Source organism: Echeneis naucrates, chromosome 16 (assembly GCF_900963305.1).
Source record: "Echeneis naucrates chromosome 16, fEcheNa1.1, whole genome shotgun sequence".
In the NCBI taxonomy this organism is placed as follows: Eukaryota; Metazoa; Chordata; class Actinopteri; order Carangiformes; family Echeneidae; genus Echeneis; species Echeneis naucrates.
In genome coordinates this window covers 14,636,084-14,650,977 of record NC_042526.1, presented here as the reverse complement: position 1 = coordinate 14,650,977, position 14,894 = coordinate 14,636,084, and the positions used below count along the sequence as shown (strand labels likewise).

The following is a 14,894-nucleotide window of genomic DNA, read 5'->3' as shown; positions in this document are numbered from 1 at the left end:
GCTGTTTTTATATAACACGTGGCCTTCTAAGTATTTCTCACACACACACAAAGGTACTGACCTATGTTGCGTCTGAAATGCATTACATCATCTGACGCTATACACACAACTGAAAAGTACTCGCTGCAGTTAATCTATTACTGACAAACTGTTACAGAAGAATTAACCTACTTGTAATGCAAAAAGCACCTTATGAGATTTGATAGTCAACACGCGAAGGAAAACATTAGTTTCTCAGCAACAACAAGCTAAAATGTGTCCATTCTTAAAACTCTAGTCATCTTAGATTGTTTCATCAGTGCCATCTTATCATTTTATGCTTCTTTTGTAATTTTAACAAACACGTTTTTCAATAAAAAATGAAACCCTTGCCTTATTTGGGTACTGCTTTATTTGATTTTTACATAACGCCGTATATTGGACCACTCCTTATAGTCAAAGCAGAGGAAATATTTGTATGGCTTTTACCTGCTTCCCTAAATCAGCAGCCGCTGTATATTTATTGGGAACGAACACTGACGAGCTTCACGTGACGTTTAATAAAAATGTGCACATAATGTTCATGGAGGGTTTTTGTGTGCCATGAAATGGTTGAAACATTGTCAGTTAGGTGGTTATTGAGCTTTCCACTGATCATGTTATAGAAAAGTTCTTACATCTAACTAAACTGGGTGTAATAAGAAACTCCTACTGGTATCACAAAGTTAATCAAGAAGCTAATGTAAAAGCAATAAATTCCTTTTAATTACGATGTTTTCAAATTTTTCCTTTCCTGTTTTGATCTTCAGACTTTTATGTCATAATTCAAATGGTTTCTTAAAGACATGCAACATGAAATTACATAACCAATTAATCCCTTCCCATGTCAGCATGGTTTCACATATTGTAAAAGGCATTCAGTGTGTGTGTGGCAGTGCCCAGTTTCTGTACACGTATTGCTTAAAGAGCAGTAGATATTCGACTTTCAGTGGGGACATAATCGTTGGAACGACTACAATACCACCATCAGTGAGATGTATAAATAGGTGTGACTCTTAAAAGCAGCACTTAAAGTCTGTTTCGGCTGTATTCCTACAAAACCCATCTAGGATGGTTTTGGAAACTGGATTGTAACATCTAGTGAGGTTTGGGTTCGTACCCTGTCAGGAATGGAGGCAGACGGACATGCAGAGGGGGCTAACCAGTGTCACACTGAGGTTTAACTGCCCTTTTCAGCCATGGTGTGTTTGTCAAAGAGGTACTCAGCCATGCCAGCCTGAGGGGCTCCCATGTGACGCAGGTTTGAGATCCAGTCAGCAAGCTGCTTGATAGATTTGACCTGCTCATCCAGAAAATGAGTTTCTATGAAGTCGCACATCTATGGAGAAGAAACAACAACAACAACAACAACAACATGTTGCATCTTATTAAACAGTCTGAGAAGTGTCTGTTCTTGGTACCTTTGGCTGGTTAACAGCATGTATGAGCCAGATTTCATCTCTAATGTCTGACAGCAGAACAAATGTAAACTAAAACAGCTGCATTGTGAATCCAATGAGCTGTCTCTTTAAGTCTAATACCAACGAAGACATGAAGTGTAGCACTGGGTAACGTAGCCAAGAAGGTCATCAGTGTGACTTTAGCCTCGTGTTTGCTGCTTACATGAGGATCATTGTGTTCAGTTGCCATTTTCTGCAGGTCCAGCAGGGATTGGTTTACGCTTTTTTCCAGCTGCAAGGCACAAACCAAAGCCTCCAGGCCGCTCCCCCACTCATCTCTATCAGGTTTCTGAGACAGATATAAATAACTCACGATAATATGCTTGATATGCTGATTGACCAATAAACTTCATCAAAAATTGGTACTAAGATCCTATTGGATTAATATATAAAAAAAAAACCAACAACAACATGATATTAAAATCGACATTGCGGACGGACAGTAAGATTGCTAGGTATCATACCTTGATGTCCTGCAGAAAAATCCTGCCTCCCCTCCTGTTCTGCAGACTCATCAGCTTCTCTGCATGCTCACGCTCCTCTTTGGATTGTGCGTGAAAGAACTTTACAAAGTTTGGCAGGGATTTATCATCCCTATCAAAGTAGTAGGCCTAAAAAATACCCCAAAATAAAGCTGATTAAAGCTTTTTTTTTTTTCCCCCCATCACAACAAGCACCAAGCAGAGAAGACACACCAAGCTGGGAGTTGGAAAGGATTTCTTACCATAGAGAGATAAACGTAGGAGGCGTAGAGCTCCAGGTTTATCTGTCTGTTGATAGCAGCCTCGCAGTCCTGGTGGAAGTTTTGCCTGATTTGTGAAGTCATTTCTGTGTGAATTGTAATGACAAAACAAATGAGTGAGCCAATTTACAACAAAATATATGCAGTACACAAAAAAACAAAAGTTCATTAGGCCGCAGCTGACAGTGCTGATGTCCTTACTCACCCATTGCTGGGTCTATTTATGTCTTTTTCTTTTTTTTTATCTGCCCTTGAAATGTTAAAAATATTTTACATTTCATCCTCACTGAGCAGAACTACTCCTTCCTCACAAGCTATCTTTAGATCCAGACAGACTGGGAGTCACAGCATGTCTGCTCCTCTGTTAGCAGCTTAAATGTGTCCGGCTGACATGGAGCTCAGCTTCTGAACCAACATGTTACCGAAGCACCCCGTCAGTTCACAGCCTGGTCTCCATCAGTCTAACGAGCCCGGACCACAAACACCAAGACACCAACAGGCCCGGGTCTGTGGACCGGGACTTCACGGAGCAGTCAATCACCGACAACATCACATTTTACCGACATGAGCCGAGCTCACCTGCGGAGGGTCCGACGGAGGACGGCGGCCCGGACAGACACCTTAAGGGACGGAGGTCCGTCTGTGTTGCCAGATTTGAGGAGTTGGTATAGAAATGTTTCTCCCTCTCTCTCTCTCTCTCTCTCTCTGTGTTTTTTTTTTTTTTAGTTTGTATACAGAATACAAACAAGTCACATTTGAATCAGTATTAAGCCAAAAAAGCAAGCCACATTCTCTATTTATAATTGTGGGCACCAATATTGATAAATGAATAGTTAGTATTTAGCCTCTTTTCCTGATTTCTTGGTAACTTTGCAGCAATTATTTAAAATTTGTAAGTTACTCTGACTTAAATGTCTAATTTTAGATTTGACTGACATTTGTGTCTGTAAGATCAGTGTTTCTGACTGGTGTGACATCTGCTGCTTCCTTGTTGTTTGAACATATTTGGAATATAAACTCACTTCTAATGAGTATTTTTATATTATCACTATTTTTATTATCATCCAGTTCGAGTCATTTTATCCTTTGCCACTGAAGAGACAACTACATAAAACGGGCGGAAAACTACACGATCTGGCAACGTCATCATCATCTAAATGGGCAGGATATAGTGAAACTTCCTCCACGGCGGTTTGTGCAAACTCACAATAAAACAATAATAGATATTTTTGGATGAATCAAATGTCGCCATCACAGTACACCTCTTGGACAGCAGCTGTGTAAGCGCTGTGATGAAGATCACTGTCACAACAGTGTATTTAAATGTCCTGCTGCCCTGTGGTGTGTAACTCTTTGGCTCTTACTGACTCACTGATTGTGAATCTTTTCTGACCTCCACGTTTGCCCAACTTGAATAGGACCTACCTAAACCTGAGCAGACCCTAATCAGCTTGATGAACCTGGTTAATCTCTGCTGGAGGTCATTTATGATCAAATCCTTTACAAGCTGCCACCTGCTAAATATTTTTGGTCCAGTCATTTTAATGAAATGAATCAAATACAATATACGAGTTAAAGTTTTTATTGGTAACTTGACAAAAAATAACCCCAAAAAAACTTTAGATCAGCTCCCAATGGCTCATGATACAAACTCATTTTCAAGTACAAAGAATCAGTTTTATCAAAAACGTATCACGTAAATCCATGATATTTTACAAAAGAGGCAATATTTCTAAAACCTTTAACAAGTTTAATAGTTGGGGAAAACATTCAGAAAGTTACTTTATTGTAAAAACACTTTAAAGCAAAAGAACAAACAAAAAAACAAACATTTATACAGCAGTGTCTATGGATCTCCAAGTACAGACATTACTTGGATCCAATGGGAGGAGAGTGCCACACGGCAGAGCTGGTGCGTTTAAAATAACGAGGTTTGCTTTTGTAAAAGATGTTTTCCAGTCTTGGTGGCTCAACTGACCCAAAGAAAAAGTCCAAATCTGGAGGATTGAAGTACTGCTTCATAATTATCTGCTGGAGGTTGGGACCTGGGAGGGGGGAAATACAAATGTTTTCACTCAAAGCTGTGATTCATGAAAATAAAATCATAAACTATGCAACCAATAGATGTGATTTTTTTATCTATGACTGTGGTGCTCACAATCCTAACACCCAATATGAGAAATGCCTGTTCGCTCAGCTCCATCATCTTAGTTATGTTCTTGATTTCAGAGGTTGTCAAAAGCAGGTTTCTCGTTAGTAGCCTGACTGATTTTGTCAACTCCACTGACAACTGTTTGAGGCTTTTATTAGTTTTGGGTAACTGAGTTACTGCTTATTCAATGAGTTGGATGAAAATACTGTCTGCCTTTTTTCAGTGACTTTGAAAAATGTAAAACCACATGTAAAGGCCACGTAAATGTCATCATGCTAATTACTACTGATCCAGTCAGAGGATGCAGACAAAAACATGTTTGTTACACAGACCAAGACTCATTCTGACAAAACTTGATTTGGACTAGTGACACGCACATATGTTCAGTTTGAACATTGCAAAGTTAATGATTTCAGGGATCCTTCAGAAGCACCACTTCCTGATAGTGGCAAAAATGAAGAACAGTCCAATTTAGAGTAAACACAAAAACTTGTGCAACAAAAAAAATGGACCAGACTGAGTGATTAACTCCCTTACAACAAACTTTGCCCTGCCTATGTGCCCTACAGACAATATCTAACTAGGCCAGTGAGCAGTCACAGCTAACATGTCTTTGGGGTCGTCAGGTGGGAACCTCCTTTCACCGGTTTGTCGTCTAGTTAGGCCCACAACACCTCCAGGAGGCTAGACAGTGATCACTGACGTCCCAGAGTCACCCCCTAATGCCAGCCATCAACGCTCCTCACACAAAGACAACTATCTCAAACAGCACTACTGTCAACTACTCTGACCTCTCACCAACTGCACCAGTGAAAGCGGGGTGGGGATACAGACCCTGGTTCGGGTAGGGGGCATGAAAGTATCGAGGGTGCAGGGTGGTGACAAACTCATCTGGACAGTCCTATAGTCAAACCAAATCAAACTAATGCAGGGCCAATTCACCTTAACTAACCGCCTAGTCTCAAAGAGGCTCAAACAGGCCACACCCACCACTTAAATACACTTCCTCTTCCTGGATTTCTTCCTCTGCTCCTCCCTAGAGTCTATCTATCTTAAGAGCTCCCCCTGCTGGGCCCCCAGCTACTATTACTTCTTCTAATCCAAATCCACTAACTGGATCTTACGGCCAACATTTCTTTGACTATTTTCCTCACACTATGTCTCCTTCCTCCTAACTCCCTCAACAAAGCAACAACTGATCTGGCTACAAACCCTCTACATCCTACTTCCACTGGACAGATCCTAACCTTCCTCCCTCGTTGCTCAGCATCCTTACCTAGATCTGCATACCTGAGCTTTTTCCTTTCATATGCTTCTTCAAATGAATCCTCCCACAGCAGTCAGCTCTATGAAATGTACTCTCTTTCTACTCCTAGACCACAAAATTATATCAGGCCTTAGCTTTGTACAGGCTATTTCCTGGGGAACAACAAGCTTTCCTCCTAAATCTACCTGCATCTCCCAGTCACTGGAATCCTCTAAGCTGCCTTGCCTCCTTGTTATCTTATTAACGTTCCCTCCTTCTTGAACAAACTGAATATAAACTTTCCCATATCCAATAAAAAGGCAGGGGGTGCATAATAAATTCTGATAGTGTCCAGGACAGTCTGCCACACAGTGGAGATACAGCACTGACATGCCAGTTAACAAGAGGGTGAACCTTGTATCCTGCGCTACCCGCATCATAAAACCGAATTATTGACAACACTACAGAAGATCGAGGAACTGAAGACACCGACATGTCATACATACCCTCTGCCCAGGATGGAATCGGTTTCCTCGGGGCTGACTCATCATCTGTAGAGTCATCACTGTTTTGATCCATTCCATAATCCTCCAGATTTTTGGACATAGTCAGGGGTTTGTTGCCACCCTTTGGAGTGATGACATAAGACTGTGGTGATTTCTGCAGCAGAAGATAAAAACACATTATGGAGGCTTTGCTTTGATGAGAAATTAGTTCTCTATCGAGTTTAAGATAGAAATGGATGAAATAACTGCATACAAAAATCAATTTTACCTCAATATCCACAGTCACATTAAGGCCACCACCTTTTCCTACTGGTGTGCTCATTACAGAGTGCTGAAAAGATCAAGGAGCAAAGTGATGAGTTTTGTTTTAATCACTGCTTAAGAATCCAATAGAGAGCAAATCATGGTAAACCCCATTTGTTGCTTTGTTTTACAAGGACAGATGGAGAACTGTTTCTAAATTATTTTTAAATTGAAGGGAGAAAATTGTCTTACCTCAATATCCACAGTCACATTCAGGCTAGCAGGAGCCTTCATTAGAGAGAGGGGAGAAAACCGCACTTTTAGTTGGACCAATGTTGATAAATAAGATTAATTCCAGTGAGTAAATGCTTATTTCATATCCTCAGCACGGTGTAATGTGTAGTTCCTTATGCACATAATTTCATTCTGTTATTATGCCATTTTTGACTCTTTCTGTCCGTTCCTCTGCTAATCTCTGACAAACTCCACTAGACTGTGTTTAGGTCACAGTTGCTGATTGATGTGTTCATCTGAAACTCTGTCATTTTCTTGGACCATGTTGCTGATGCCTCGACCAGATCATTTTAAATTTTAAGTTTTATTGCCTGTTCTGAGTTTACCTGAGTGTTAGCTGCTTGTTTAGCAGCTGCTTCTCTCTGCTTAGCAGCTTTTTCTTCTGCAGCTAATCTCTGCTGCTCCTCCTGCAGAAAGAAAGAGCACACAATGAATCAGCTGTGGAAATTCATAACAAAAATTTAGAACACACGCGGACAGGGTGAAGTTGTGTTTACAACAATCTTTTGATATCATGTCAGTTACTATTGGTTATAAAAGTGACATCAAATAAAGGTAACCAGATACCAGATTGTTATGCATCACCTGACTCTTTGTGCTTCATAAAACTAGTTTAGTTCTGCACCAATTCAACAGCAGTCAATAAATGTGCCAAAGACATGTTTGTGCTAAGTTTAAATTCCTTACCAGTTTTCTTTTCTCTTCCAGTTCCCTCTTCTCTTTGTCCCTTGCTGCTCTCTCCAGTTCACGCTGCAGAGTGAGAGCTTTTTCCTTTTCTACCCGCTCCCTGGAAATACAACAACTCATGAAATCAGGAAAAAATAAACTAAAAGGATGGAGTCTTGTGTTCACCAGTGCAACTTTCAGTCTTCAGTTTACTAAATTTACTAAGCAGTTCCTTTGGTTCCAATAAATCACCTCTCAGCAGCAGCTTGTCGTTCTCTCTCTAGTTCTTGCTCCCTCCTCAGCTCCAGTGCTTTACGAGCTTCAGCCAGTTTGCGAGCTCGCTGTTCCTCCTCCTCAGCCTTCTTTTTGGCTTCCTGCTGCCGCTTCTCTTCCTCCTTAAGTTTAAAGAAACACACAAAACATGAGAAAAAGTCCAATTGTAATGAATAACAGCAAAGGAAACTTAAGTCACCAAAAAAAATAAATAAAAAATAAATAAATAATAATAATAATAATAAAAATAACATAATAATAATTTTTTATTATTGTTGTTAGTATTATCAATTACTTATATATATATATATTATTATTATTATTTATATATAAATAAATAATATATACACACACGCGCACACACACACATACATAAAAAAAAACATTTGACAAGCGATCACAAATAGGTTATACCTCATTATTGCATTGGATTGCTTCAGTACAGGTTACATCTAACATAGCCATGTCCTTTGTAGTCTATATTCCAAACAAAAACAAATCTCTGTGCCAGTAGAGAATTCATATTGGCAATAAAAGCCCAGACATCCACCGATTAATGCACAGCCACAGAAACTGAGATGACTCAACAAAACAATAACATCATCTCACTGCTTGCTGAGTCTTCTTCCTCCGAGCCTCTTCTTCCAACTTCTTCTTCAGTTCTAGTTCCTCTTGCCGTTTCATGGCCACTTTCTTCTTAGCTTTCTCCTCCATCTGACGCTGATCGAAGAGGAACATTTCAAAGATGAGCGCTACATCAATTTTGAGGTGAACATAAAGATTCAGAGTCACCAAAGCGGTTTCATACCTTGTCATTTTTCTCATCAATCTGAGCCATTTTCTGCTCAATCTTCTTTTTCTTTTCTTCCTCCCTCTGTTCTTCTTTTACTTTGGCCTCAAACACCCTTTTCAGCCTCTCGTCCCTCTTCCTAGAAAAACAAATTTTCAATTTTCAGTATAAAAGTCAACATTCACAGTAACAGATTACTTAATTTACCAAACTGCACAATCAGAATGCATTAACAATGAAAAACATTGTTAACCTTTTGAGTTCCTCCTGTTTCCTTTTCTTCTCCTCCTCCATTTTCTTCATCCTCTCCTCCTCTTGCTCCTGCTTCTTTTTAAGAGCTTCCAGTTTGTGACGTTCTTTTGTCTGGCAAGAGAATAGATTTTGAAAAAACATACAATATACTTAAAAACAATCTATCAAAATAATCCGAGACATCACCGTCCAGAATAAACACCAAAATAAAACCCAACCAAAACAGTTTTGTCAGGTTATCTTCATTTCCATAATACTGAAAACAAGAGGCACGTGATATCGGGGAGACTTGCGGTTCTCTGAGCTCTGGTCATTGGTCTCTGAATGTCTGTGTAGACAGTTACAGTAAGTGCACCAAACTAAATGACAACCTCGTAATTAGAAAACATAGACAGAGCAACTTGGTACTGGTGCCACTATCACCAACAAACACACAACATAACTGGCTAGAGATCCGTTTCTGTGAAATAATATAGCATGTTAGCTGTCAACGTCAAAGGAAATTAAAGAGTGAGACAACCACCTTCCCCAAGGTCAGATTTTTCTCTTCTTCCACCAGAAGAACATTTTGATACCAGGCTGCTCTGGCATGAAAATGAACTGATGGGCTAGGTCAGGGGTCAGCAACCCAGGGAGCTTTCATCCCTGTGCCATGGCCCTCTGTGGCTTTAAGAAGATAATGTGAATAAATAATGTCTAGTTAATTTTAAAATATTTTTTAAAAATTCCATTTAGTTATTTCTTTAAATATAATGTTATGATTTTGGAGATTTATGTGATCTTGTCACATTGAAGATGGTTTTTAGGCCCACCTTGTTTGCGTCACCTGTTGCAGACAGCCTGGTGACTTATTTTGAGCTCTCGACCACCTCTAAACTAACCACGAATTCAATGTGTACATGAAGAATTTCCGTTGAAGCCTTTAACATGTACATAAGAGTGGTGTGAGTCGAATGGCTGCCGGATAAGACACTTTGTATGAAGTGACTTTACACTGAAGTCACACAGAGAGGAAGAAGATTTCTGCAGTCCATTTGTGTAGGAGGGAGGTTGCCTATCTCTGCCCAGAGGTGTGTTGTCCCATAATGTTCAGGTCAAGATAAGCATAACGAAGAAAGTTCTTGAAATCAAATGAGGTTTTTTTTCCGTTCCCCTCATATTTTAAGTGAAAGAACCTACAGAAGCCATAATACCTCTAAAACAGTCTAAAGTCTAAAGTCAATGGTCAGCGAAATGCTCAGATTGTACCATTTGATATCCTCTGTAACAGTCTGACAAAACAAAGTGAAGTGAAGCAAACAGTGAATCACAACAGTGTCCAAACACCTACAGAGGCTGAATGTGAATTAAAAGATAAGTTCTTTCTACCTTCAACTGAATTGTGTGAAGTTGTGAGGTTTTTGCCTTTTATTGGAGGGGCTGCTTTGAGTCATTGTTAGCTTTGTCTAAGTGTGAGCATTAGTTACCTGTGAGAGCAGAGATATAATCTACCAAGTACAGTCTGGGATGGTGTTAAAATATATGCACTGGCCCCTTTCACACATGAACCTCAAAAAAGTGCAAGATTCAACTGGTTTCTGCATATAGCGTTTTTTTCCAATGCAGGGTGTATTAAGTGTAGCATGAGGCCTAATCCTAGACAACATTTTGCATTTTGGATCATTTATCCAGGAACACTGCAGCTCGCTTTCACTTGAGACCAAATTCCCAAATCACTCTAAGTCTCAAGCCACTCAACTGACAGACGTAATTTCAGCTGTGATGTAGATGAGATGTCTCAATGTTTGTGTTGAAACACAGATGTGGGAAAGGGGCTCATCTAAAATTCTGTGCTAGTGAAAAAACTAACCAAGAGAGCACAAGGAGAGATTAGACACCATCAAATGCCCACAGACAGCATACAGTGCTTCAAAGTGATACTTACCACTATACCAACACTCAACTGAGGAGAGGAGGGAAAAACAAATATCAAAATAAGAGATCCCATTTAATTAACGTTCACTAAAATCCACATCTACTTTGGCCAGTTAATATGCAATGTTTGTAAAGTGCAAATACTGATTATGCTCAAATTAACAACATTAAAATTGATGAGGAAAGATACAGTTTTACATACATAGTTTTGGAATGTGATGTTGCCATGCGTCAATTGTTTCACTGACCTTAGGATCAACCCTAATCGGAGTGGTGTGCTTGATGAAGGATTTGATAACGCCTGTGCGGCCGAGAGAATTTGGAGTCATCATCAACATCTGATTCTTCTGCACAGTGTGGAGGAAATTCCTCATGTTGGGCCTGATTGTCTGTGTTAAATTAAAAAGAGAAGAAATTCTCAAGTTATACTGTATTTTTCATACATGGACCCCCTTAATTTATATTTTTACATTACAGTTAAAATGTTTGCATCTTACGCTGTTGCTTTTCTTGGGAGGAGACAACCTCTTTGTGGGGCTTTCCTCTACAGTATCTGGTGCCTTTCGTTTAGCACTTCGACTTGACCTAAAGACAGAAAAAAAAAGGACAATACAGAAATTACTAGCAGTCTCAATATGATACAGATACTCTCTGTCAATGAAAACAGTAAGGACAGTACACAGTAACTGAGACTACTGAGAGACAATAGCCCATCACATAACACATACAAAGCACTCACCTGCGACCTGACTGGGAAGTCTGCTGCTTCTCAACAACTGAAACACAAATGCAAGCATGTATTTAGCACACACATTTTGGGACACAAATACATGTTTACATAAAAAAAAAAAAAAAAAAAAAAAAATCAAACTAATACATACTATACTAATATATATATATATATATATATATATATATATTTTAACCAAAATATAATAATAGCAAATCATTTGATTTCAGTTCTAATTTAGAAAATGTGGAGTCTCAGTACCTGTTCTCTTGTCAGGGGTGCTTATTTTCAGCTCAGTGGTAAACAACGATGGAGGTGCCAGTTTGGGAGAGTGTGCAGCCACAGAACGAGTGACACGTTGAATAGATGGATGTGTACTCTGGTTCATCTGTGTGTACATTTATTTGATACAAATAATACAAAACATCATGTGAGCAATAAACACTTGGTGTAATTGATTTTAATTCAACACTTTTAAAAGACAAGTATATATATTTGCACCTCTGGGGCTTCTGTCTGTTCCTCTGCTACAGCTTCCGACATGCTGGAAGAGAGAATACATTCAAGTTGTAATAAAGGGTTGCTCAGACAAATTTAGCACTAAGTCTTAAAAATTATTTTATTCCTTGTTACAAATAATTTATTTCTCCTCAACAATTTACACATCCCAGAAAAAAAAGTTGTAATGTTACTACTCACACTTCATTGTCCTGTTCATCTGTAGAATCCACGCAAGAGTCCTCTACAATCAGAAAAAAATAAAAAAATAAATAATAAATTATATATATATTTATGTAAATAAATTGCCAAATATGAAGTGTAGCTTGAGAAGAATTAAAAGGACGGATGAATTAGAAAATGTTTTGCATTTTATGTGGTTAGGAACCAAATATAGCTCATGACTTACGGCTAACGTTGCTGCTACATGTGGAGTTGCCCATGCGAGCTGCCTTCCTCTTAAGAATAGACCGGCGAGAGGCTCTGCGAACCGACTCCTGCGTCATACTGTGGCGCAAACCAGCCAGCGAGTGACGTAGCTTGAGGGAGCACCGTGCAGTGCTCTGGTGTGAACTTTGCACAGCTCCGGCTATTGCAATCTTAGCAGCTGTTCGGCCAGGAGATGGCTCCAGCTTTTTAGAGAGGTCAGCCGACAAGCGGTCTGAGGGGGAGATGTTGACAACAACCTCAGGTGATGGTATCTTAGGTGGAGATGGGGCAGTACTACATAAGTCATTGGTCTTGGCTTCGGTGTTTTCCACTTTGGTATCTTTGTCCACATCTTCTTCCACCACCAGCTCTGGCTTCCTGTTTTGCACCTCCTCAGTTTCACAGCTACCACAAGGTGAATGGCTCGCATCCTCTGTCACCTTTGCTGTTGTCTGTTTGTTTTTACGGGTGGGGCGTTTGGGCTGTGCAGCAGTGTTGTCTTCAGAGGTGGAATTCTGAGGGATGGACTGTTCTTCAGCAATGAAGTTCAGTGACGGGACAGATGAGCCACGAAGGTTACTGCGTCTTCCCCTTGAAAACCTAGACAGGAAAGGAACATTTAGAGACAAAACCTGGATAACATTATGTAGGCATTGTTTGAAATGAAAGGAGCAAACCTTCGGCTCGCTTGATTTCCTTCTTGATGCCCTAAAGATACACGTTTCCTGCGACTGTTCTTCTTTTGTGATGGAGTTTTTGGCATTAATTCCGGTTCAGCATTAAAATCTCTGAAATAAAGCAAAATGTTTTCATTTGTAAACACTTCCTGAAATGAAGTACACAGAACAACATCTTTCTAAAGAAGGAAATCTTCAGGCTGGTGGGGGACAAAAACAACTCAAAGACCTAACAGTATATTTTTAGATCATTCCTTCGGGCCTACCTTGAGAACATACGGTTGGCTTCTTGTTGGATCTCCTCAAGCCAAACCATGTGGACATTATCAATGTCACTGATGAATTCTTGTGTTTTTTCATCAAACATTTGCATGAGGGAACGTACGGATGATAGCACAGCGTTCATGATGACGGCCTGGGGTAAAAATTCACCAATTAAAACAAAGAAAAGGTGGGACAGACAGGAGATGTCAAACCAGAACAAAAAAATTGTTGTCAGCTAGAAAACATTAAGGCGTTAAGAAACTGGGTCTATTTCCATTTTGTTTTGCCATTTCAGTTTGGCTTTTTATTTATTCCAGTATGGATTAAATATGTATGTAGTAATATGGATAATTATATTTCCGCTACAGACATTAAGAGTTATTAGCTACGTGACTATTAGCTGTTTAAAAAAAATGACATTGACTCTTGACATATGAAGTACACACCTGCTGCTTATGCAAAGGTTAGCAGCAGTAAAAGGTGCATTGTAATAACTATCTAGGGCATCACTCACACACACACACACACACACACACACACACACACACACACAGGCAGCCTTACTAAATATTCAATGTCAATTCTGCTGCATAAGAACATTATGCAATGTTTTGCAATGCTGGAGAGCTTTGTAAAACTCAAGGATTCACCAAAGCCATATTTTCATTATGTCAATACACAAACTGACGAAATACATAAACAATAATGGCAAAGTCCCGCTTTCCTGCTTATCATTTGTTTAGTTTCGCACTCAGAGATCAGATTTAATGTTTGATTTTTTTTTTTTTTGGTTGTGAGGTCTGTGTATGTGTTCGTGTCTTGTGGAGGACAGTCATACAGCTGTCCTCATCACTGACACGTCGTGTTACATCCAAAACAGAGCAAAGTAACTACGAGTCAGACACAAACCCAGGGGTCTTACAATGTCATTGTGTTAACCGACTTAGCGTTACCCGGGTAACACGTTAGCTTAGCAAGCTAGCATCAAAGAATCAAAGTGGATGAGCTTAAAAAAAATAAACATTTTAACCGCAGTACTGTCTCTGTCTCTGACAGTTAGTGGTAGACACACAAAGTTCATTTAGATGTGTTGGATATAAATTGTTCTTCGATTAACAGACTTTTGCAACAACGATGTCTAGCTAATGCTAATGTCTCTGAATAGTTACCTTTGATATCCGAGTTTGTGAGAGAAAGAAATCCGACACGCGCTGCTCCACTAACTAGAAAAAAATCTATCGCATAGTGGCGTAAAAACAACAGTATTTCAGTAAATGAGAAATGACTTTGCTTCCATCTGATGTGTGAGGTTAAACTTCGGACGTCCCGAACGGTTAAAACACTCCTTCCCTTCACCAGCTGAACCGTTTAACTGGTTCAAAAGTTCCCCGGCCAATCCCAGGGAGTCGTCGCCGGGGAAGCTTCCTCATTGGTCAGATTTCAGTGAATGGGCGTGGCCATCGTGGCAGAATGCGGAAACCATACACTGACTGTGCAGAGACGTGTTTGTTACTGTCCAAACACAAATTGTACTTAATGTTTTCATGGTTGTTCCAATGAGCGGAACAGAAATAGGTGCCATGGAATCACTTTTCACAGGTAAGGTGTAAGTAAGAGACAATATCGAGTGAGCAGGTTGTTAAATAGTGAAATAAACTCAGACAGGACATAATATAACCAGCTTCCCTGCGTATTACACAGCTGCTTATTAGTGAAATAACTAATTTTCAAATTAGTCTC

The 14,894-nt window shown here is 39.6% G+C and overlaps 2 protein-coding genes across 5 annotated transcripts; both read right to left on the bottom strand.

Annotated features, from left to right (window-relative positions):
• Positions 1 to 483: 483 nt before the first annotated feature.
• fth1b (ferritin, heavy polypeptide 1b) lies at positions 484 to 2,310 on the bottom strand. Its single transcript, XM_029522030.1, has 4 exons — positions 2,203 to 2,310; positions 1,943 to 2,089; positions 1,642 to 1,767; positions 484 to 1,357 (listed from the first exon to the last, which is right to left on the bottom strand). The coding sequence occupies exons 1-4, from the start codon at positions 2,302 to 2,304 to the stop codon at positions 1,199 to 1,201; spliced, it is 534 nt and encodes a 177-aa protein (XP_029377890.1). The 5' UTR covers positions 2,305 to 2,310; the 3' UTR covers positions 484 to 1,198.
• A 1,484-nt stretch (positions 2,311 to 3,794) lies between these two features.
• On the bottom strand, positions 3,795 to 14,514 carry LOC115055927 (inner centromere protein A-like). Of its 4 annotated transcripts, none has more exons than XM_029522026.1 (21): positions 14,324 to 14,514; positions 13,157 to 13,305; positions 12,891 to 13,001; positions 12,194 to 12,813; positions 11,986 to 12,028; positions 11,788 to 11,830; positions 11,548 to 11,674; positions 11,296 to 11,332; positions 11,054 to 11,141; positions 10,805 to 10,945; positions 10,567 to 10,584; positions 8,644 to 8,753; positions 8,409 to 8,529; positions 8,210 to 8,320; positions 7,580 to 7,722; positions 7,349 to 7,448; positions 6,988 to 7,068; positions 6,620 to 6,655; positions 6,393 to 6,455; positions 6,125 to 6,278; positions 3,795 to 4,265 (listed from the first exon to the last, which is right to left on the bottom strand). In XM_029522026.1, exons 2-21 carry the CDS (start codon positions 13,294 to 13,296, stop codon positions 4,090 to 4,092), a joined length of 2,463 nt encoding a protein of 820 aa, XP_029377886.1. In that variant the 5' UTR covers positions 13,297 to 13,305; positions 14,324 to 14,514; the 3' UTR covers positions 3,795 to 4,089. The 4 variants fall into 4 exon arrangements, with proteins under 4 accessions (XP_029377886.1, XP_029377888.1, XP_029377889.1 ...); XM_029522028.1 differs by having other exon boundaries at positions 6,125 to 6,245; XM_029522029.1 differs by lacking the exon at positions 6,393 to 6,455.
• Positions 14,515 to 14,894: the final 380 nt, after the last annotated feature.